At 46.3% G+C, this 21,902-nt stretch overlaps 1 protein-coding gene across 2 annotated transcripts in view; it reads left to right on the forward strand.

Annotated features, from left to right (window-relative positions):
• The first annotated feature begins 3,588 nt into the window (after window positions 1-3,588).
• The window catches only part of Zeb2 (zinc finger E-box binding homeobox 2), a 131,189-nt gene continuing 112,875 nt past the window's right edge, over window positions 3,589-21,902 (forward strand). The window contains exons 1-2 of one of the 2 annotated variants that reach the window (XM_050139920.1): window positions 3,589-3,731; window positions 6,360-6,501. In XM_050139920.1, the coding sequence (XP_049995877.1) occupies window positions 6,429-6,501 (73 nt within the window). In that variant the 5' untranslated portion in view covers window positions 3,589-3,731; window positions 6,360-6,428. Of the gene's footprint in view, window positions 3,732-5,386; window positions 5,501-6,359; window positions 6,502-21,902 lie in introns of those variants that run through there. The other variant, XM_050139921.1, reaches the window with a different exon arrangement.

A 21,902-nucleotide genomic window follows, 5' to 3' on the forward strand; every position in this document is an offset into this window, starting at 1 on the left:
ACATGGTACAAAATAAACACAACTTGTTTTGTTTTGTTTTGTTTTGTTTTAAATCATTAGCTGTGGCCAAATTTGAATTCTTTCTTCAGCTTGTGTGTTCAAGGGCAGAAACGTACCTCTTCGGGCCTCTGGGCCAGCGAGAGGAGTGGGGGCGGGGGAGCGGCTATGAAAGTTAAGGAAATTGACCGATAGAGAGGTGAATGGGGGGACAGACTCCGGGTCCGCTGCTGGGAACTGGAAAACAAAAGGGTGTCCTCCTCACTGCCTGGGGGGCGCGGGGGTCCTGAGGGGAGCAGTTGGTTTTACCCAAGGAAACCCTTGAGAATTATTTTCCCTCCAATGTCGATGTCAATATTATTTCGCATTTGCATGTATCTGTTATTTGAATCCCCTTCGCCTGCGCTAATCTCGAAGTGAATTATTAACGCGGAAAACAGTCCGAAAAGGAGCCAGTCCTTCCTTCGCAGGACTTGTTTTGCTACGTGAAGAGCCTCAGAGAGGTCCCTGGTCCCTCTGGACTTTTTCATCCTGCGCTCCTGTATTATGTGGATCCCACGGACCCCATTGTCCCTGACCTGGCCCTGGGACCGAGGGAGTGTTCTGAACAAATTTATATTCCAGCTTCCTCTGGTCTTGCTGCCTCTGTGATAGTGGGAACACTCTCGGTCAAAAGCTTGGGGAGGGGCGTGCCAGGCAAGGGCAGTGGGCCACCTAGCCCTGCGCTCAGCCCTCGCGATCTTTCCCGTGCCACCACCCAAACGTCCACCTTCATGGGAACCAAGGAAATTGAAGTTGGTTTTGTTTTGTTGTTGTTGTTTTTCTGTACCAAATAAATAGAAAAAAAAAAAAAACATGTCGAAAGTCAGTGCAAACTATTGAGGGCCCGTCTCCTGGCGCTGGAGCGATGAGTGAGCCCAAGGAAATCAGATAATTGGGTGTTTTTAATAGAAATAGTCAGCAGTGCATTTACTCAGATCTCAAGTAAGAAGACATTTTATGGCCATGATAAAGACAGTGGTTTGTTAGCTCTGTGTTCGACTGGCACTAACGTCTCATTGTGCCTTTGCACCAATGTGTCTGAGCTAAAAAGAAAAAGTACCTGGGTGCCTGCAGAAGGGTCTTGTCAGTAATCAGTCCCTACAACAGGCTCCTTATTCCTCCGCAGTGAGAGAGGGAGGCTTAAAGCACACTTTGTGAGAAAGCTGGTCTCTGCGTTTTTTTAAAAGGAAAGAGAAGGAAGGAAAGAAGATATGAACCGTAATGATAAATCTTCGAGGAGGAAACTTGATAAGTCTCACATATATCTAGCACAGATACAAGATAGCGTGAGAAATGTAAATATAGGGCTAATGTGTTTAATCCACGATGAAAATCTTTCTTATTCATCATCTTTGACTGAAAATCCCCACAACCTATAGATCCTCTATAGGTGCTTTTATCTGTGATGGGGCTAAGGAGGAAATTAATTTATCCCATCATTCTCGTTGTAAATGCTCAAATTAGGAGAGAGGTGAGTGTGTAACCAACTGTGAAAATCCGCTTTCTTGCACCCTAGAATGAAATCTAGCTGTGGTCATGCTGGGTGGCTAGTACCCTCCCCCCACCACCACTGAAAAATAAACATGCAAAATACAAAGCCCTGTAGCTCTGAGAGTGGGGATGTGGCAGCCCCTATGGTGGCTTTCCCCTCCTTTGAGTGCAATCGCCAGTGACTCTTGCTTTCAAAGTCTTGCTGTAGGCACACATGGAAAGCACAGTTCAAAGCAGTTTATCTTAATATGAGGAAAAAGTCTAGTGTTGGATCAGGGTATTATTTGTTTCAGGTTCCTTCAGACTGAAAGCAGGGGACTATGACATATTTGACAGTGTTAAAGCCAGGAAGACTGATGAGCGGCAGCAGCTGTTAGGTCCTGTCACACCTCCACATTCACCTTTACAGGAGGAGCCTACAGGCTGAGAGGCTGGCCGTTTATCTGTGCTTTGAGGTTCTTGAATACTTTCACTGTTTAGAGGAATTGGGGAGGGGGTCTCTTAGTACTTGAAGAAATTGAGCCTGAGCTGTTGAGGCAAAGCAGTTTCTTCCTTTGCTGATAGATGCTGGTACAGAGCATCTTCGAATTTGGCTGTCTTTATTTACTTCTATATTAGTTCCAATTATGTGCAGTGTAAACCAGCTTTTTGATTAACAAAACAGCAGAGCATTGGTTAAGAACACTTAAACTTCAAAAAAAATTCCCCTGGGAAGTGGGCTCTGAATTGGTTAATAATGTGCAGTGCTTGCTAAATTGCTGAGTTCCAGATGTGGAAAATATCTTTCTTGTTTAGGACCTATGTAACCTGATTGGATTACGACAGAAGCGTCACGTTGGAAGCTTTTGAGTGATTATTTAATTAACCATACAGTAGAAAGCTGTATTCTCCAGGAAATCCCTTTCATATTTGCATAACCAATCCCTTCAGAGCTAAGGTGGAGTCTTTTCTTTTTAATTTTACTTTAATTGCAATATCAAAGAATGTGAACTCCAAAACTTCGACCCCACAGAGTTTAATGTCACCCCCTTCTTTCTGTTCACCTAAGCTTTTTCGGTCTTTCTCCTTTTTCCTGCCCTAGACACCCTCTTACTTTGTAGTGCTGTCCGCATGAGTTGTAGAGCTATCCAGAGATTGGCCAATTTAGTACTGCTGTGTTAATCTAGAGACCCTTTATTAAAATGCAAAAGTTCTTTTAATATAAGGGATCCAATTCAGAAAATCTCTCTCTCTCTCTCTCTCTCTCTCTCTCTCTCTCTCTCACACACACACACACACACACACACACACACACACACACACACACACACACACACAAACCTCTAAGATCTTAAAATGCAGTGCACAAGTAGCATTTTCCTCCCCTGGCTCTGGCATCTTTAAAAAAAAAATCTAATAAGAGAAAGGGCAAGAATTTAGTTCCAAAAAAACGGGGCTTTAGGTATCCATACAACTTGATGTGCACCCCAAGCCTACTCATCAGAGATATCTGTATAAGAAAAGAGATTTGCATGGAAGACCCAAGATCTTTCCCTTTAACTTTCGCCCCTCGGAGTTCTCCAGTTCTGTGAATGGTGTGCACCGTTTTCCGCCCAGTACTCTGCAGGATTTAGTGATGAGGATAATGATGCCAAAGGCTTGGCGGGGGGGGGGGGGGGGGGGGGGGGGGGGGGGGGGGGGGGGGGGGGGGGGGGGGGGGGGGGGGGAGAAGGGAGGGAGGGAGGGAGAGAGGAAGGGAGGGAGGTGGAATTTCATTTCTTCCACTAAAGCGTTTGCGGAGACTTCAAGGTATAATCTATCCCAGATCCTTTCCCAGAGAGAAACTTGGCGATCACGTTTTCACATGATGCTCACGCTCAGGGCGCTTCAATTATCCCTCCCCACAAAGATAGGTGGCGCGTGTTTCAGGGTCTCTCTTCTCTCCCCTACAGAAAAGAAAAAGAAAAAAATGTCATTAGAAGAGGCGTAACACGTCAGTCCGTCCCCAGGTTTGTGTTTCCTGGAGTGGCCGAAAAGAGATCAGTTCTAACCTGCTCGGCAGGAATAACGGTCCTGCCTCCCGACACTCTTGGCGAGGTTTTGTACAGTTTGCTCCGGGAGCTGTTTCTTCGCCTCCACCTTTTTCTCCCCCACACTTCGCGGCTTCTTCATGCTTTTTCTTCTCACCATTTCTGGCCAAAACTACAAACAAGACTTCGCAGGTAGGTTTCCCTCCCCCTTCTTTTTCCCCCCTCTTTTTATCCCCATTTTTTTTTCTTGGTGTGCTTGCCCCCATCCTCCCTTTCTAATTTTCTCATTTTTGAGTGGGGATGTTAGTCTGAAGTGAGCCGGGTGTCTGTGGGCAGGGAATTTCAGGTGGTTTTAGCTCCTTGGTGGCAGGCTTTTCCCAAGAGTGGCTTATTTGCTTTCTCTTGCTCTCTCTTACTCTCTCTTTCCTTTCCCCTCCTCCCCCCCCCTTCCCTCAATAATTTGCCCTGTACCTGTCCATTCAGGTAACCGAAGGTGCTTTTTGCTCCATAGCCTAGGAAAAGTTTTGTTGAGAACTGTATGGCTGGGATAAAAACTCATCAAGTGGAGAAGCTTTCTGCTTTGTTTTCACACCGAGTTCCAATTCATTACATCCAGCCATTAAAACTTTGCAAATACCTGTTAATAATTATAAAACTTACTCGAGATAGATCTACCAAATTCTGGGAGTAAGCCCTTCTCTTAGACATGGCAGCCTAACCTTTCCCACCGGGGGAAGGCTGTTTCCTAAGCAGAAACTCGCCTGTTTTTGTCTGCTTAGCGAGTTTCATTTCTTTATTTCATTCTTTGTGTGTGTGTGTGTGTGTGTGTGTGTGTGTGTGTGAAGTAACACCTCACTTCTGTGATTATAAATAAAGAAGTGAAAGTCCTCTTAGAACTTGAGTCGTTTACCAAAGTGGGGGGGGAATCACTACAGCTGGGAAGATAACTGCTGTCAGGGCATCAGGGTTAAAATTTAGGTAACTTTGAAATTTTATTTTAAAAGACCAAGTAATATACACACACAAATTTCATGGATCTCTCTCTCTCTTTCACTCTCCCTCCCTCTCTCTGTCTCTCTTTCTCACACACACACACACACACACACACACACACACACACACACACATTATCCCAGACTTGGGAACTGGAAAGTTAAAGGAGAGAGTACAAGATTCTCAGCCACAGTGGTGAGCCCGGCTAACGTAAATGTGATTATCTCTCACCTACTTACATGTTTTACATGCTACCCCTAGAATGAAGATGGCAAGATTGCTTTCTCCAGAGTTATGAATAATATCCACAGATAAAGTTTACAGTACAAATGCCATGTCTTTCCCTCACACACATCCTGGCTCATAAAACTTACTTTATTAAATATATTTGATATGCCATGGTGTGTGAGTCTCAGTAGAAATACAGACAGGACAGCTGTTTCATCCCAGAAGCTTGTGTGGCCATTGCTTTATTTCAGGATTTCTCCCCCCCCCCCGCCCCCGCCACCCCAACAATTTCAAATTAATAAGACAGACAAGAAATGATTTTTTTTAATGTGTCAAACTTGAAAGTCTACGCTGTGTGCCTAGGTGTATTTAAAGTGCTTTCTACAACACCCACTTCCCCTTCTCTCTGCCCCCCTTCACCCAGCTCAGCAAATGTGCGGAAACTGATACTCACTTTCCAGGTTTTCCGCAAAGCTTGTAGCACCGGAGACAATAGGTGCAGGGTGTAGGAACTGGGCGTGCTGGGCGGCAGAGAAAGGGTTAATGGCCCTTGTGTTACAGTTTGCATCTGTTACATCTTTTATAGCCCACTGTTTAAACTAATCCTCGAGGCACAGCTTCTTCCCACCCCGCGGAGTTTCAGGGTTCTCCTCTTCTCCGGCCTGCCTCCGAGGTTCCCCTTCTCCAAGTTTTGACAGTTTCAGCTGAAAAAAAAATGCAGCGCCTCCCTCGATTTTTAGGTACAAAAGTTTCAAAGCCAAAAGGATACGATCATTTAGAACTTAAAAGTGTTGCCATCGTGGCTAGGGACTTTCTCTTTCCTTTCTTGAGAGGAAAAAAAAAAATTCTGCTGGAAGAATTTAAGGAAATCAGTGTGGGGGAACATGTGTGTGTGTGTGGGGGGGGAGACTTAAGTAAATATTGTCCAAGTGGTGGGGTTGGGGGAGGAACAATGTCCAGAGAGCCTTATAATTATATTTCTTTTGCCGGGTAAAATGGGAAATCTTAATTTGGGGGCGGAGGGTGTAGGGGGGAAGAGACAGTGCCTCGATAAACTCCTAAGGGGAGGGGAGGGGTCGCGGGGCGAGTGGGCTTCCTGTAATTACTATTATCAATTTACCCGAGTGTGCTTCATCCAAGGGCTGTTTTGCCTTGTTTGTTACTTTTTTTTTTTCCTCTTGGGAATGGGGGGGGGTCGGAGGAGGGATGAGAAAAGATGAGCGCAAAAGACCCCCTCCCCAAGTTCCCGAGCCCGGCTGAGGACTTTTCGGAGGAAGGGGTCCGCCTAGGCTTGAGTCAAGCAGTCTTACTGTACCGCTGTGTGCATTCCCTCATACGGTCAGGAGTTATGACTCATTTTGAAGATGTAATTCTTGTCTCTGATCCCCTCGCGAGTGCAACACACCAAACTAACAACACAAAGCGCCTCGGGGCCAAGGCTGGGGGTGGGGGGCGGGGAGGGGGCCGCCGAAGTTTCACTTTGGCACTGGGGGCGCGGATGGGTGCTCACCCGGGCCCTGGCCCGGCTCCCCTGGGCGGCCCGCGCGCGTTTCAATGGGCGCGGGCGATGCCCACATTGTCGCTGTGTTTGGTTGCTAGATCGAGCCTGCGTGCTGCCGAAGCAGGGCGCCGAGTCCATGCGAACTGCCATCTGATCCGCTCTTATCAATGAAGCAGCCGATCATGGCGGATGGCCCCCGGTGCAAGAGGCGCAAACAAGCCAATCCCAGGAGGAAAAACGGTAAGAAGAGGCCCGAACCAAACTTTTCCGGGCCACTCCGCGGCCGGAGACCGGGGGGGGAAGGGGGGGAGAGGGAGAAGGAAGCCGGTGGCGGCGCCTGGGGCTCGCGGGCGAACCTCCCTCGGCGGCCAGCGCCGGAGCCCCACGCGCGGCCGCTGCACCGGGGGGGAGTTGAGCAAGTGCCGGGCCAAGTGAGCGCCGGGCGATGGGGGGCTCCTCCGAGTGCTGCTGCCGACCGGACCTATGCCCCACACCGCGGCCCTGGCTCCCCGGCCGCCTCCGCCTGCTCGGTTCCCGGGCCCGCAGGTCCCCGGCCCCGCGGCAGGAGCGGCCGGCGAGGACAGGGCGGGGGCTCCGGCACCCGGGCGCGCTAGACTAAGGGGCGCGGGCGAGGGTGGCAGAAGGGCTGCGAGGGCGAGGGAGGGGACCGGAGACTGTGTCTCCGCCAGCCTCAAAGTTTCTTGCCGAGTCGCCCGGCCGCCTCTATGTGCGCCAAGTAACGGTCCGCGGGCAGCGGGCCCTGGCCGGATGCGGGGACCCGAGGGTAGGAGGGACGGGGCCGGGAGCTGCGGGCTGAGGACCCGGCTCCTTTGCAGCAGGCTCAGGCCCCGCTCCTGGCCAGAGAGTAGGGCGAAGAGAGACTTTTCCCAGCAGTTGCTCCAAGGCCAGAAAAATCCCCGGAGGAGCCCGTTATCCAGGCTGAGTCAGGAAGGAGGCAAGAGATGGGGGTACGAGGGGACACGCAGACCAGAGATGGCAGATTAAAGGGGTGTGTATGTGAGAGTTTAGGTCCATTTTGGAGAGACTGTGGAAGTGTGTGTGTGTGTGTGTGTGAGAGAGAGAGAGAGAGAGAGAGAGAGAGAGAGAGAGACCCCCTAGGTATTACCCCCAAACAAAATCGTGGGAATAAAAGAGAAAAGTGATTGGCAAGTGCGCGGAAGGAGCTTGGGGGAGGGGAGAGAGTTGGGGGACGACAGAGGGTGCAGGGGGGTGGGTGCTGACGGAGGATACAGAGTTTTAAAAGAAAAAAAAAATGAAAAGAAACGGGGAGGGGGGAACATCCCCTCAAAACAAACAAGCGATCCAGCCGCGCCAGCCCGGAATCGGAAAGGAAACTTCATTCTCCTTTCGCTCTCAGCCCGCTTAGCGGGCGCGGGCGGTGTAGACGCTCCCGGGCTGGGCACTAGGGTCGTAGCACACGCCCGGGTTCTCGCTCCCCCAAGCCTGCGCCTGGCGGGTACTCTCCGGGCCCACTTGGAACAACTTTCCACTAGAGAGGACAATTGTGCGCCCCCCTAGCCTGCCTCAATCCGGCACCGCGTGCAGAGGGTTGGCGGGGGTGGGGGCCGGGGGGGGGTGCAGTGTGGGAGTTTGGGGGTGCTGGAGGGAGTCAAACACAAAGACTAAAGAATTCTGCTTAGAGACGAATAATCTTCCTCTCTCACCCCTCTCCGTGTGTGTGTGTGTGTGTGTGTGTGTGTGTGTGTGTGTGTGTGTGTGTGTGGTATGTCTTTTGCTTGTTGTGGTGGAGGTGGAGAACCATATGGGGGGTGACAGAGGAATTTTAGTCAGAAACTGTACGTTATGTTATCCTGCCTCTCCTCTTTGTGCTGTCTTTGATCTGTTTGCTTGGCTTGGTATTACAAAAAACAAGGACAATAATATATTCCAAGCTGGTCCCCAAGATTCGGTTCAGGCAACCTCCTTTTAAGTATGTGCGTGTGTCTCTCTTTTAATTTAATTTTTTCTTCATTGCTGCCTGGCATTATTTAAGGTGGTCCTTACACAGGAGACCTCCCCTTCTCCATCTCTGGGTAATTTAGTAGACACTAAAATTACATCCAATGTTCCCCTCTCCTCTCTTGTGTTTCCTCTGTTCCCTTTATTAAATGTTAGTTATTGATTTTCTAAAATCAATGTCTGTTGTGGGGCTTCCCCCCTTACAAGTATCTGAAGCAGTCGCTGATCATCTGGATAACAAAAGCTTTGTCATGAAGCCACCCCCCCCACACACACACACGTTAAACTGTTATTTTTCTGAGAGAGAGAGAGAGAGAGAGAGAGAGGAGAGAGAATGAGATTTAAAAGCTAAAAGCTAGGCTACCAGAAGTATTCTTTTCTTCTGCAGTGAAGACTGTTTGAAGTGTTTGTTTCTTCTTGTTCTTCCTCCTTACACTCCCTACATGATATTGCTGTGAAAGACAAACTTGGCTCCAGCAGGGAGGTCAGGCCACAGCCAAGTTTGGGGACAGGGAGAGATCCAAGCTCCCTGGGAACTCTGGTGGCAAAGGCTATTGGGGCCTCCCAGGTAACACAGTGTCCCAGGGAGGGAGGGATGCGGTCAGGGACACCAACCATTTCTTATGAGCAGCCATGATTTAGGGACAAGCTCTCTGAGGTGGATAAAGTTGAATTGCGATTTTTTAGGCATTTATCCCAGACCCTAAACACTCAGTAGCTAGTCTGTCTGTTGCCGGCAGCTTCTCTGACTTAGACTGTTACCTTTCTCTTTTTCCAAAGTGTCTGTGAGAAAATGTGCTGCGAGCTGGGGACTTGTCAGTGTTTTCATTGGGTTTAATCTGACTTAGCAGTGTCCAGGTCTTGAGAAGCAGGTAGGAGAGGCACCCCCATGCCTCTTTCATTTTCTTTTTCATCAAATACATACCCAGTGCATTTTCCTTTGGGAATTGCCAGGATTTATCTGAACTGAGTGGGTTTTTCTTCTCTCCTGGCTTCATGGAAAAGATGTCACCTTTGAGCTTGTGTCTTTGCTGATAACACTAAATATGATGATGCTTATCAGCATCATATAGAAATTCCTGGAAAGGAATAATAGCAACAATAATCGTAGAAGTAGAAGCTGTAAGGGGGGGAGGCCCAAGACCTGAAATGGCACTTTATATAATTTTAATGAAGTGAACCGTGTGTGTATGTGTAGACTAAATGACAAGGAAACAAAACCGGCAAAACAGTCCCTGTGTGTGGCTGGCCAAAACCTTGGCCTAGAAGGTGGTGATGTGTGCTATTATTTTTATAAAAGCCGAGGACAAGAAGGCAGATCAGGGGACATAAATATAGAAAGAGAAGAGCAATCTAAAAATCCAACCTCCCGATATTCTCAGGCCAGCAAGATGACTAGCAAAGACAGTGCCAAGACCAAGCTAAGCCATGGCTAGTAGTTCCTCTCCTTTCACCCACAGGGAAAGCAGGAAATCTCTTCCTAGAAAATAAGATGTCCAGGGAGGAAAAGGGGAGTGGGGCTAGGGGAAGGAGGCAAAAAGCAAACAGCCAGCAGACAAGAATGTGTGTAGGTTTCGAGAAAGTTCAGTCAGATGATCCTCTGCCGCCTGACACACTTTGTAACACTTTCACTAAGGCTGGAGAGGAGGGGGGATGCAGGCCCTCTCCCCCCCACACCCCCACCCCATGGTCCTCTGATTATACCCCACTATCTCCACATAGCCTTGGAGGCAGGAATGAGCACTCCACAGTGGCAGGACTCGGCTGCAGTCTGCCACCACTGCCACTTTGTAACTTGCAAAGTTTGTTGCTTTCACCCCTTGATTTAGGCAGCAGGTCCTGGGATGCTCCAGTGTCTTCTTGATTCACAACCTTCTGTGAAGAGAGGGGGCTGCCTCCCCAGTTCCCCCGCGTTCCACCATCAGCCTCTGGAAAAATCACACAGGCGTATGCACGTTGTAACAAAAATGAAATCGCTGGGCTGACTGTTTCAGAGGAAGGAATGAAGTTGTCTTCTAAGGGAAAACTGAATTAGGAAGGGAGAAGAAGGAAATGAAAGAAGGAAGGAAAAGTTAGCTTGATTTTTTGCTTCGAAGTTTCTTCTTAAAGGTTTGGGTGCTGTGGGCTAGGAGGTGGGGGCCGGGCAGGCAGGGCAGCTTTTACCAAACACCTTTGCTCTCTGATTTTCAGTTTACAAAGAAAAGTACTCAAGTTGAATGTCGTGGGGAGAAGCAATCAGATGAGCAGAAATGATTCTCCCTGCTTAAAAGAAATCTTCACTCCTTTCCACTTCTTTGAAGGGAGTCGAGGTGCTGTTAGGGATGCTGAGAGGCAGTGGGGATGGAGAAGTTGCTCCCAGTGCAGAGGTGCTTAAATGGAAAGAAAAGGGACTGCAATCAACCCCTTCTCGGGGTGAGGCTTCCACCTCCCCTCCCTCAGAGGTGAAGTAGGGATGGGCCTCTGGGAGTGAGAGACCCTCTATACATATCAAAGCAAGCTAGTGTCCTTCTGGCTGTCAGTAGTCACAACTTACCCAGCTCTGCAACAGTGGAAATCTTGGGCAAGTCGCTTTTTTCGTAAAGTTCATGAGCTTGTTCTAGAGAGCCTGCTTCCTTACTTTGAATGCTCTCAGGCTCTATGTACGGCAGGTACCAGTTCTGAGGGTGCTCCAGAGAGATCCATCTCCATCCTGTTCTCTCTGTGGAGACGCTGCACACACAAGGCTGGGGGCTATGTATCTAGACTGATCTATTTGTTTTATTTGGGTTTGGAAAAACTAAGCCAATTGGGGTAGACACGTGCTTTGCTTCTCAGCGGAGCCAGCAGCCAGCCTGGTGGCATCCTTTGCTGTGCCGGTCCACCAGGGAAAGGGGTAGGCTTCAAGGTTGGAAACTTTGCCATGTTGTTCTGTTGTCAAGTGAAAATGATTTCACATCTTTTCGCATTCATTTTCAAACGTGGGAGAAACCTAGACTGCAGCTCCCTGCTAAACAGCTCTGTCATGGGGTTCGCATTCTCCCCCTTCATTCTCTCTTTCTTAATTTGCTTAAAGAAAATTACAAGAGGTTGTTCAAGACCCTGATGCCAGATTTTCCTGGGGTAGGAGAGAAAGTGTGCTTTCCCTGAAGGTGGGAATGAAGGCTGAAGGCTGCTGCTTGCTCTCTAAGAGGACCCTGATTATTCCCGGGCTGGGGCAGGGGGGTGGCGGGGGGGGGTGTGCTTTTCCTCCCAGATCTCTTTGTCATCTGCATTCTTCCAAGGCTCTGAAGGTGCATTTTCTTCTATGTGAAAGGAGACTCTTTGTCCTGTTCCTCTCCAGCACTGTGGCTTCCCAAGGTAGACACTATTTTGTGCCTGTCACAGAGAGAGGGAGTGCAGGTTTGCAATGCTCACAGACAATTGATTGTCTGCGCTAATGTGTTTCATTTACATGTTTATAACGTCAATGGTGCTGGGGGTCCACTGTACCATTCATCCCCGCATTCCCACAAGGGGGCAATTGTCTGAATGGCCAAGTCAGACACCTTTTTGATTGCTCTTTGCTTGTCTTTTTAGAGCAAAGAGATAAAGGAGGAAAATCTGTGGTGCAGAAACACTAGTTGAAAATATGTAAAATGTCACTACAAAAGCAGATGTGAACATAAACCCAAATATTCTTTTCAGCCAAGACGTGAATGTGGAAGAATAGAATTCAGAGCAGAGAGAAGGGTGACCCAAACCAAGAAACGCAGCCCCGTTTCTTTATTTCTTAAGCAACCAGAAGATGAAATGTGATTTTTTTTCCTTTTAATTTTTGAGCCTTGAAGCATCCAGGCACCTCCTAGTTGTGAGTGTGTTTGCTGTGATTTGTGAATTTTGTATATATTTATACAGCTCTGTTTGTGCCAACATCATCAGCTTACCACTGAAAGGGGGGGGGGAGAACCTATTGAATGAGTCTTTGGGCTGTGGGGAGTGTAAAGTTTTAAAAGTAAGATCCAAGGATTTCTTCGTCAAACAGTTTTTAGAGGAAAAACAAGGATAATAATCATCAGGCTGCAGGAAGCCTTGCCTTCATGAGCTGTGTGCCAAATACTTTTATCTGGGTGACAGTTGTGTCAGAGTGAAAGCTCTCAAGAAAAGTGTAACTAGTAATTACAAAGTAAATAAAGGATTTCATTTAAGGTGTTCTGCTCTCTCTCTCTCTCTCTCTCTCTCTCTCTCTCTCTCTCTCTCTGTGTGTGTGTGTGTGTGTGGTTGTGTTTCCTGTCAGGGTGCTGACAGGAAAAACCATCCATGCATGTGACTTTTGGAGTTTTCTCTCCTCTCAATTCTCTCCCGCATATCATATATCTACGCGAGCCCACCCGAGTACACCTGTTTAAAAATCTTTCACAGATCAGATTGGTGCCTTGCTGGTTCATTTATGTCATAGCATCATTAGAAGTTGGTCTGGTTTTGTGTGTGGTCCAGGAGGAGAGAAAATCCTCACTGTTGTGTCATGTGGTGAGAAGCAAATGGGCTGGGGGGAGCGCTTATAATTTTGTAGCAAATTAGGGGGGAAAAAAAAAAAGAAGTCGCCAGTCAGTGGAAGGATTTTCTGCCTCTCTGGGAAGACACACAGTAGCTGCACCGTTAGCTGAACCCCTGACACGGCGGTCTTTTGAATGCCTTAGGTATGATTTCACTTTCGCTCACATCAATGCTGACCTGAATGCCTTTCATATCTGATCCGCTGTGTCTCTCCCAGTAAACATCCCCTGAGGGGAGAACAAAGAAAGGAGCTCTTCTTCTTCTTAATCACAATTCAGCCCTTCACCGCCGGCAGGCTCCATTTGCATTCTGCCACAGAAAGCCAAGATGAAAAGAGAGAGAGAGAGAGAGAGAGAGAGAGAGAGAGAGAGAGAGAGAGAGGCAGTAGAGGATAGTGGCTCAGGAAAGTAACTTAGGTGTTTGTGGCTGTTTGTTGGGCCTTCCCCTAGTTACCAGCCTTATATAGCTGATGCTCAACCCTGCCTGTCCCTCCTGACAGGCATATAGTGTTACAAGATGGCATGTCTGTACTATTCATGGCCACCTCTCCACTTGAGGTAAAAAGTGTTAAGAGGAGGATTGAATTCTACCCCAGAAGCCTGTTAGATTTGGGGGTCAGGTGTGCAGACTTCCCACTCTCGAATGCTACTTACAATTTGGCCTTAATAACTATGATTGTTTACCATATGACCTAGGAGGCAAGGGCACTGGAGGGTGGGCGGGAAGGGGCGGGCTTGGAGAACCAGCCCTGCTCTGGCTGAAGGGGCTGGTGCACAGCCTGAACACAGACAAAAAAGAAAAAAGAAAAAAAGAAAAACCTCAGGAAAACTGGAAAAGACTTTCCCATTCTCTCCCCCCAACCCTGACTTTTTATGATAATTCATATTTTCAAATGAAAGGGGAAAAAAGCCAAGAAAGAAACTCTCAGATGAGCCAAAAAGGAAAAAAAAAATCTCTGAAAAGAATTTTAGGGGGAAAAGTTGTTCTATTTTAAAAAGCTTCGAGGGCTGTAAAGTGCCACGTTTTTCACACCTTCTCCATACTTTTTTTTCCAGATTTTTTTAGTATGTTTAACATTTGTGAGATGACAGCCTTTTTGTATCTCAAACTGGATGCTTCAGGATTTGTAGGGAGGGGCTGGTGGTATTCACGTTTTCTTGACAGAGAAAGTTCGTGCCTAAAGGGCTCCTTCTTGCTGGGAATTGTTTAAACCCTTGGAGGCGGACCTGTCAGGTTTCCCTGGTTATTTGTCTCCATTTTCAACATGCAAAAGTAACATGCAGCTGATGATACCAGAACAAGACCAAGGCAAAAGCAGGTCCCTCTCGTGACAACTTTTGAGCACATTATCTTGCTGTAGAACGGTCTTGTCTTTTTTCCACTTTCTGAAAACCACTTTTAAGATACCAACAGTTCTTCCTCGACAATTAGATCACATGCGCAAATGCACACCACACACACACACACACACACACGCACACGCACACGCACGCACGCACGCACACACACACACACACCCTTGGACATACAGGCTTTCCCAAAAAGAGAGAACTGTTTGATATGGGTGACTTTTCCAACCCCCATGTGGTACAGGAATGGACACATTAGGAGTTGTACATGGGCATGTGACACAGATTCCTAGGGTTTTTTTTTTTCCTTTTTCCCAGAAGATTTACAGAATTTACAAAAAGAGATTAGCCCTACACCTTCCACCCCTCCTATCCACCCCCATGACTCAAGCAATGAAGGATTTAGGCAGATTTACTTCAGTAAACACCTTTGGACACTGGGGGTGAGGGAGGGTGGGAGTCTGTTTGCAAAAGGAGGCTTTTGTTAAGTGAGGTACCGGGCAGCTGTGATATTAACCTACCCAGCAATGCGGGTTAACTCTTTCAGTGCCTGGCCCTTTGCACTCAGCAGATGAAATTCCTGGCTCTCCACAGACACTCAGAATCCTGGCTCTAGCACTTTATTATTCAGACAAGTCCTGTAGACATGAAAACTGTTCAAGCTTTTAAAACAATGCGGCTTAATTAGATGAGGTGGACTTACATTGCTCATAAGCCCTCCAAATGGTGGTTTATAATTGGCAAGGAAAAAAAAAAGATAGAGAAAGGGAGTCAAGACAGCGCATTAAATATTCCAAGAAATATCTTTAGAAAAGCTATTTTCATTTCTAGCTTTTAAAATATTAGACTCTGGTCGCTAGAGGGAATGGAGCAGCTGGGGCCTTGCTTCTTACTATGAAAGACACCAGAAGTGTGGAAGTTGTGATGAAGAAAGGAGCTGCAGCTCGAGAAGCTGCGAAGGCCAATGGGACAGTGACGGTCTCCCCCGCCCTAGCATCCTTGGGAAGGGGAAGTCTTGCATGTCTGTCTGTCAGAGCTGTGAGGTCATATGAAGCTGGGAGTTGAGCCCTCGGGCCACCGGTTACCAGCTCGAGCCTTTGCAGACCAAGCAGAGAGGGTTTTTTTTGTTTGTTTTGTTTTGTTTTTTTGAGGAAGGAGTTAATGGTTATTTTTTGTTGGGCACAAGAATAACTTTACAGGTGTTGCAGTTGGGCTTAAATAAGATCGCCTTATTTAGTTTTGAAAGAGAGTGTAGGTGTCAACGTTCGAGCAGCCATAGATGTGTGAGAAAGTAAAGGGTATGAGACATGACAGAATTAAAGGTGTTTGCTATGTTGTTACACCGTGTGTCAGGCTGCGAGCTCCCTTTGTCGCAGCCTCCTGGTGATTTGACAGCGCGGATCTACTTCCCTTCTAGGTGAGACAGCATTTTTTAACTGGAGTTATAAATACGGTGCACCCTTTGGGTTGCACCCTGCATCCCAGAGCCGTGAATCCTAGCTGGAATATCTTGCCCTAAGACACAATGAACAAACACCCATACACAAGGGGGCTGTGGACTAGGGCCTGGGTAACGCCAGCTTCACAGTAGCTGGCATTGACTGTTGTTTGGCAAGAAGATCCTCTGCCAAATCATCCAATAATTAAGTTTTATGTTATTTGTATGAACGACCAAGCATGCAGTACTCCTTTTCAAATCAAAAGGAGGCTTAAAATTACTTTTTGAACACTTTCAGACCATGGTCAGGTCACAGTTTGGGGGGGCTGAATTAAAATGATCTCATTCATGATCTAATTGAGGCTGGCACAACCTTATAGCAGTAGCAGGAGTACATAAATATAAATCAAAGACCAAAATTTAGCAAATCATATAATTTGCTAGAAATCTGCTCATGAATTATTCTCCAATTGCCAACCCAGAAGTTAAACTTTGTCTCCCCTCAGCAACAGTAACTGCAGATTTGTTTTTCCAGGCTTCTGACAGGAAAGTCAGAGGAGCGGAATAGAGAGGGGAGAAGGAAAATGATCAATGCTTCATCAGATAACTGTGTGTTTGTGACCGAAGAAAGTATGAGAGCAGATAAAGCCATGCCCGGTAGCAGTGGGCACTGCAGGCTTGCTTACACAGTCACACGGGCTTTCAGCAAACAGTCTCAGCAGACTCAGTGCTCTGGCTTACAGGGGAGAGGAGCAAACATTTCCCAGGGGACCTGTCTGAAACTTTGCTTTCATTTTTTCAACTGAGGGATGAAATCGTCACAGTGATTCACGATTCCTTGCAGTTCGTAGTTCTCTCGCCGGGCTGAGTTAAAATTCTGAGACTTAAAGCTGTCGGCACAATGGGAAGATGAGACACAACCATGAGCCACCTCTCCCGTTGTCACTACAAAATTAAGACTCCAGTGACTCCCTGACCAATAGGCTCAAAGATCACATTCAATTCTAATTACCATTTGAGGATTCCTCTTCATTTTTGTGTGTCTGCACATTAGTTCACTGTGGTTCACATATAGTCTGCTATACACGCCAAGAGAGCCAATTCCTAAGTTGAATATTTTTAGGCTAACATTTTACATCTCACGCATATGAGGGCATTCCTCCTATCAGACAATAAATACAGAGTTGGTCAATTTACCCAACTTAACTTAAAGTAAGGTGTGATTTTTTTTTCCATCTTCAGGATACAGAAGAAGCTTTAAAAACAGTCTCAGGTGAGAGTGGCAAAGTGATTCCTTTCTTTTGAGAATAAGTAATTACCCGTAATGATCTGCCATGACAACAAGACATATTCCGCATAAAACCCAGTAATAGCTACATCGCTTATATGACAAAATATCGGGTTTTGTTCTTTACAGACTGTTTCACGTTTCTTAATTAATCCTAGAAAGGGGGGAAAAGTGTTTCTAACAAGGAAGTAACCACTCCCTCCCCCAAATAACTAATAAGTAACAAATCCACAAATTAAAAATGATGATGCTCTGTAAGAAGTCTGAGATCCCCCCCCACCACACACACAGATGAGTACATCTCAAGCAGCCAGTGCCCACGTGATCCGTAAATTCAACAGACAGCTTTCACGATTTAAATCGTATTTATATTCTCTTGCATATCCACGGAACGGTAATCAAGGAAACTGCAATTTGCCTCTTCTTGGAGTACCTGTTTCTATTTTCGACGCCAGGCACACCAATGGAGGTGTTTCCCATCATGAGATTTCTCAGTTGTGAGAGGTGAGGTTTACATAGAAAGAACTCAGTAGGTTGTGTTTTTCATAATAAAGAGACCTAATAAGGAGCAGTTATCTAGGAGAAAAATGGCTGTCCTCTGAAGATTCTCTATCACCTTTGCTCCACTAAGGAAATGCGAAGCCCGAATCCAGGACCTGTGCACACACACTCATGAATGCACACACTTTTGAATGCACACACTCTCGGATGCACACACTCTCGGATGCACACAAGCACTAAGGCTCTCTAGGACCCACCTGCTTCCCTTTCTCCTTGGCCTCTATTATAAGACCCCACTGTGTGAAGGAGACACATGTAAACCAAGGAGTGCATGGGAAGAACTGATGTCGAGTTGTGCAATAGGACTTCTGGAGGGAAAAGTGTTCTCCACGCTACCTGATTCTTTAAACCTTGCTTGTGCCTATGAACCTGAGCTTAAGTGTATGATTTAGGATAAACGACTGGCATTGCTTTTCAGCTGTTCCCCTTCAGTAGTCCCAGCCTTCACTCAGATTATCCTAAACTGATTGCAAGTCATTATGGGAAAGGAAGGGAGGGGCAGCATTCTGGGGTCCTAACTACAGATGGCATTTTCAGGTACTGTTTATGGTGCTTAGGAGGAAAGGGGGGAGTTTTAAAACTATACTAAATCCTCAGAAATGGGGGGGGGGGCTTTCTCCACGGGCAGATAAAGAGAAAGGTAGCCTTGCCCTGTGACATCCAGACCACGAAGGATGTGTGTCAGTCGGGTCTCTGCTAGGGCTTCTGGCCACAGTGTTTTTGTGCTTCTCAAACTGCTCTGCAGAACAAACACCTCCTCCGGGACAAAGTGATAAATGCAGAGACAGGCTGGCTTCAGCCAGACTCGGTGACCTCCTCAGCCACACCCCCAGTCCCAGGGCCACCTTCTTCCCCTCCCCCACACTTGAAGTTGACAGTGTAGAGAGGTAGGCAAGGTTTCCCAAGGTGTCAGCGGTGACTGATTATTGGCCCTCCCTAAGTCTTAGGAGTCAGTACTCTGGGATGGCAGGCAAAGTCCTTTACCTGGCAGGTTTTATCTGGTCTTTTTCAATGAAACTGAACTGAGCTTCTAAACTTTTGCCAACTTGAACTTTTTCCCACCTTTACTTAGTCATTTGAAAAACAGCTTGCTAGCCTTGTCTTGCGCTTGATTTTCTAAAGTTCTTATGATCACACCGTGCAACACAAAACACAATTTTGCCTTAAGGAAAAAAAAATATCTGAACGTGATGCCTCCTACTTTTTTGCTTTCTAGTGTTCGTAGGGCCCAGTGTTTCAGACGTACGGTCGGCTGAGATTTGTCTTCTCTCTGTTGGAGCCATTACTCTCTGACTAAACCCTGTTTGCTGGTGCCTTCGCGTGTGCATTTTTTCCCCTGATGTTAAATGAATTTCCGTCTTCTTCTTCTGCAATCTCCAAGAAATAGATAAACCATTATATTTTCTTCCCGGCTCGTATTTTAAAGCGGTGGATCCTGACAGCAGGCTGATTATTGCACTTTATGTTTTAGTGGATGTTTGCTGTTGCTAGTTACAGCAACACTTATCATAAGACAGCAAGGAAGGAGTAGTCCCTGGTAATTAAAGTAATGAAATATTCATTTACTCTACCTTTTCTGTAGTCTCACAAATTAGGCTGCTACATTTAATGCCTGCACTGCCTCTGTTTTTATTATAATGGCAGCTTTCGCATCTGCAATTAGGGCTAATTCTGACAGTTACAATTTCTGAGGGATGGTAAACAGGGAGCGAGATGTGCGGCAGAGGTATTACACGTGAAAAGCCCTTGTCTCTTTAACCTTGTTGGTTTTTTTTCTCGCAGAGGTTACCTTTTCCCGATGGTGCAAAATCGACTTGACATAACTGTTCATCAGTTTCAGGGTTTTCCCTGGAGGTATTTGCATCAAATCAGCCCAGTCAAGCTTCAAGTTGAAATTGGCAGGCCAGAAACTCACAGGGTAGAGACTAGAAAAGAGACAGCCAAAGTACAGGCAGCAAACTGACAGCAGCCGAGGAAAAGACAGAGAGGGGGAGAGGCTGAGAGAAAGAGAAGGCTTTCCAGCTTGGATGTTGGGGAACCCCAGGCCTCCTGGGCCAATTGCAGTAGCACTTTCTCCTGGAGGGGCAGGAAAGGTCTAGATTCAGAATACCTCCAGCTAGTCCTATTGCTAAAGCCCCTCAGCCCTGCCTAGGTTCACGTTTGTTTGCTCTGATTGGATGCCTAAAGAAGAGTGGGCTCACTTAATTAAATGGAAGGGGCCATTTGAGGCACCTCCCCAATACTTAATAAAGCTCTGCCAATGTTCTAGAAGAAAATAAGGTTTGGGCTTCTTCTTTCTTCTTCTTCTTCTTCTTCTTCTTCTTCTTCTTCTTCTTCTTCTTCTTCTTCTTCTTCTTCTTCTTCTTCTTCTTCTTCTTCCTCTTCTCTCTTTCCCTCCCTCCCCCTTTCCCCCTTCCCACTGTCTAACTTGTAGGACCATGAACAAACCTTCTCTTTACCATGTCTGTTTTCTCTGTTTCTCTTCTGAAGCAGATTAAATGTTTGTAGAGACCAAAGATTGGGAGCCTGCAAATTCAAAAAGCTAATGTGTTTTAGTCAACCAAAGCAGTCACGGAGCAAACATTATGTCGAAAGAGACACACTCCTGTGACTAGTATGGAGCTGCAATTCCTCTTTGTCAAGTAATTCCCTTCTGCCCTGATGCTAGAGATTGTTTAAAGACCCCAAAACATGGCACAATCTTAAGACAGTGATGACATTTGATTTTTATTTTGCTCTCGAGAATACCATTTTAAGAAGAATTCTATAGTTGCAAAACTTGTTTTCACAATGAAAATAAATATAAAAAAATGATATCTTTGGCAGAGTACATGTTTTTCTCCTTTATGTCTGTAAAACAGATGCACGTTTTATTCATTCTTCTCTACATTTTTTTTAACTTTGGTGCAGGGGGAGGCTGGTGTCTTTGCCGGATGATTTAAAATCCCCTTCTCTTTCCAGCTAGACTTGGGGGTCGAATAAGCCCTTGCTTTCAAGCGGCCTTCAAGCTCCGTGTATGACAGGCATTGGCTGATCTGCTGATGCCCATTCGACAGGCACTGTTGAACTAAAGTGGTGTGACGGCACAGTTTTGTTAAGCCGTGAACAAAGGGCTGGAGATGCCTTGCTGGCATCACCCATGTGCATATTGGCCTTGTCACAGTTTGCTTGATTTAATGCTCTGTTTATTCCTAGATATTAAAACTTAAATTCCGAACAATAAGTTTTCAAATTGGTACTACATACCAACTTCGTTTTAAAAGCTTTAAGCGTTGAAGACCCTAGGGTCCTTTCCCTCATCCAACTCCCATGCCACCAATATCAAAACCCAGCTTTGGAAAATAAACAGATTCTCAATAGCTTCTTAGCTGTTATCCATTTAAAAATGGGATTTCGGCCTTAAAAAGTCTTATTAGGGTAAAAGATTTATTTCTTCTTTGATCATTGGCTGAAAGTCATTATTTATTCCCAACAGTGGGTTCTCACGTAAATTCCTAAGGGAAACTTACCTTGTGTAGGCGCAGCACAGTGCAAACTTTTAAAAGGATATATTATTTTAAAAATAGTATGAAAAGAAGTCGCTTAGAAATACCTGTAAGGGTAGGCACATATTCTCTAGCAGGGAGTAAAAACCAGGGAGTTTGTGTTAACGTGAGCCTTACTTAACACATAGCAGAAGAATTAGGCTGAGACTTAAAAATAAAACCGTGGCTACAAAAATTCCTGCTCCACAGACAACAGACAAGTCTTCAAAAGAAATCTTAAGTTTGGTACTAAATTTAGTTTCCAGTGTCCTGTTGAATGGGACTTGGGCTTTATCTTTGCCGGTTTTTTGTTCTCCCCCTGCCTTTTTCCTCTCTCCAGGTTTGCTTCAAGTGTTTGCTAAGAGATTAGTTAGCGAGTTTATATTGAGGAGGTAGCCATGGGAAGCAGCTTGCTGCTCAAAGGAACGCACTGGGTCAGAGTGTGAAGATACAGGGAGCTCACACTGGCTCAGGCCTGGGATCAGGTTCTGCATTTTCTCCCTGAGACAAATGGTTTCTAGAAAGGCTGATAGGGATGGCGTAGCCCATCAGGGCCACTTTTAGAAATTTCCAAGCCAGCATTCATGCCAGAATAACTTTATTAAAAAGAAGAAAAAAACAGAAAGAAAGAAAAAGGAAGGAAGGAAACAAGTTTAAGTCTATTGCCAGAACACCCCCTTTTCTTTACGTAAAGAGGCTATAATTTGAGATAGTCAGGGTTATTTTTACCTTCATTCATAAGGCAGCATCTTCCTCCGGAGCATTTATGAAGGTGGGCAAGGTGACAAAGAAGAAAAACACACACAGCTGCAAGGAAGTACTGCTATTAACCGGCAGGGAGACAGCACTAAAAAACAGAAAGGGGATCTCCCAGGTAAAGCAGCCCTGTCTGCCTACGCACACTTCCTTAGCATCGGCCATGCCCTTGTCTGGTGTGAGCTCCCACCACAGCCCACTTTGCTCAGAGTTCATTAGAACCAGGTACCTCT

The sequence above is a fragment of the Alexandromys fortis genome, unplaced genomic scaffold (genome assembly GCF_014885135.2).
Source record: "Alexandromys fortis isolate MF-2015 unplaced genomic scaffold, M_Fortis_MF-2015_v1.1 scaffold_33, whole genome shotgun sequence".
NCBI lineage: Eukaryota > Metazoa > Chordata > Mammalia > Rodentia > Cricetidae > Alexandromys > Alexandromys fortis.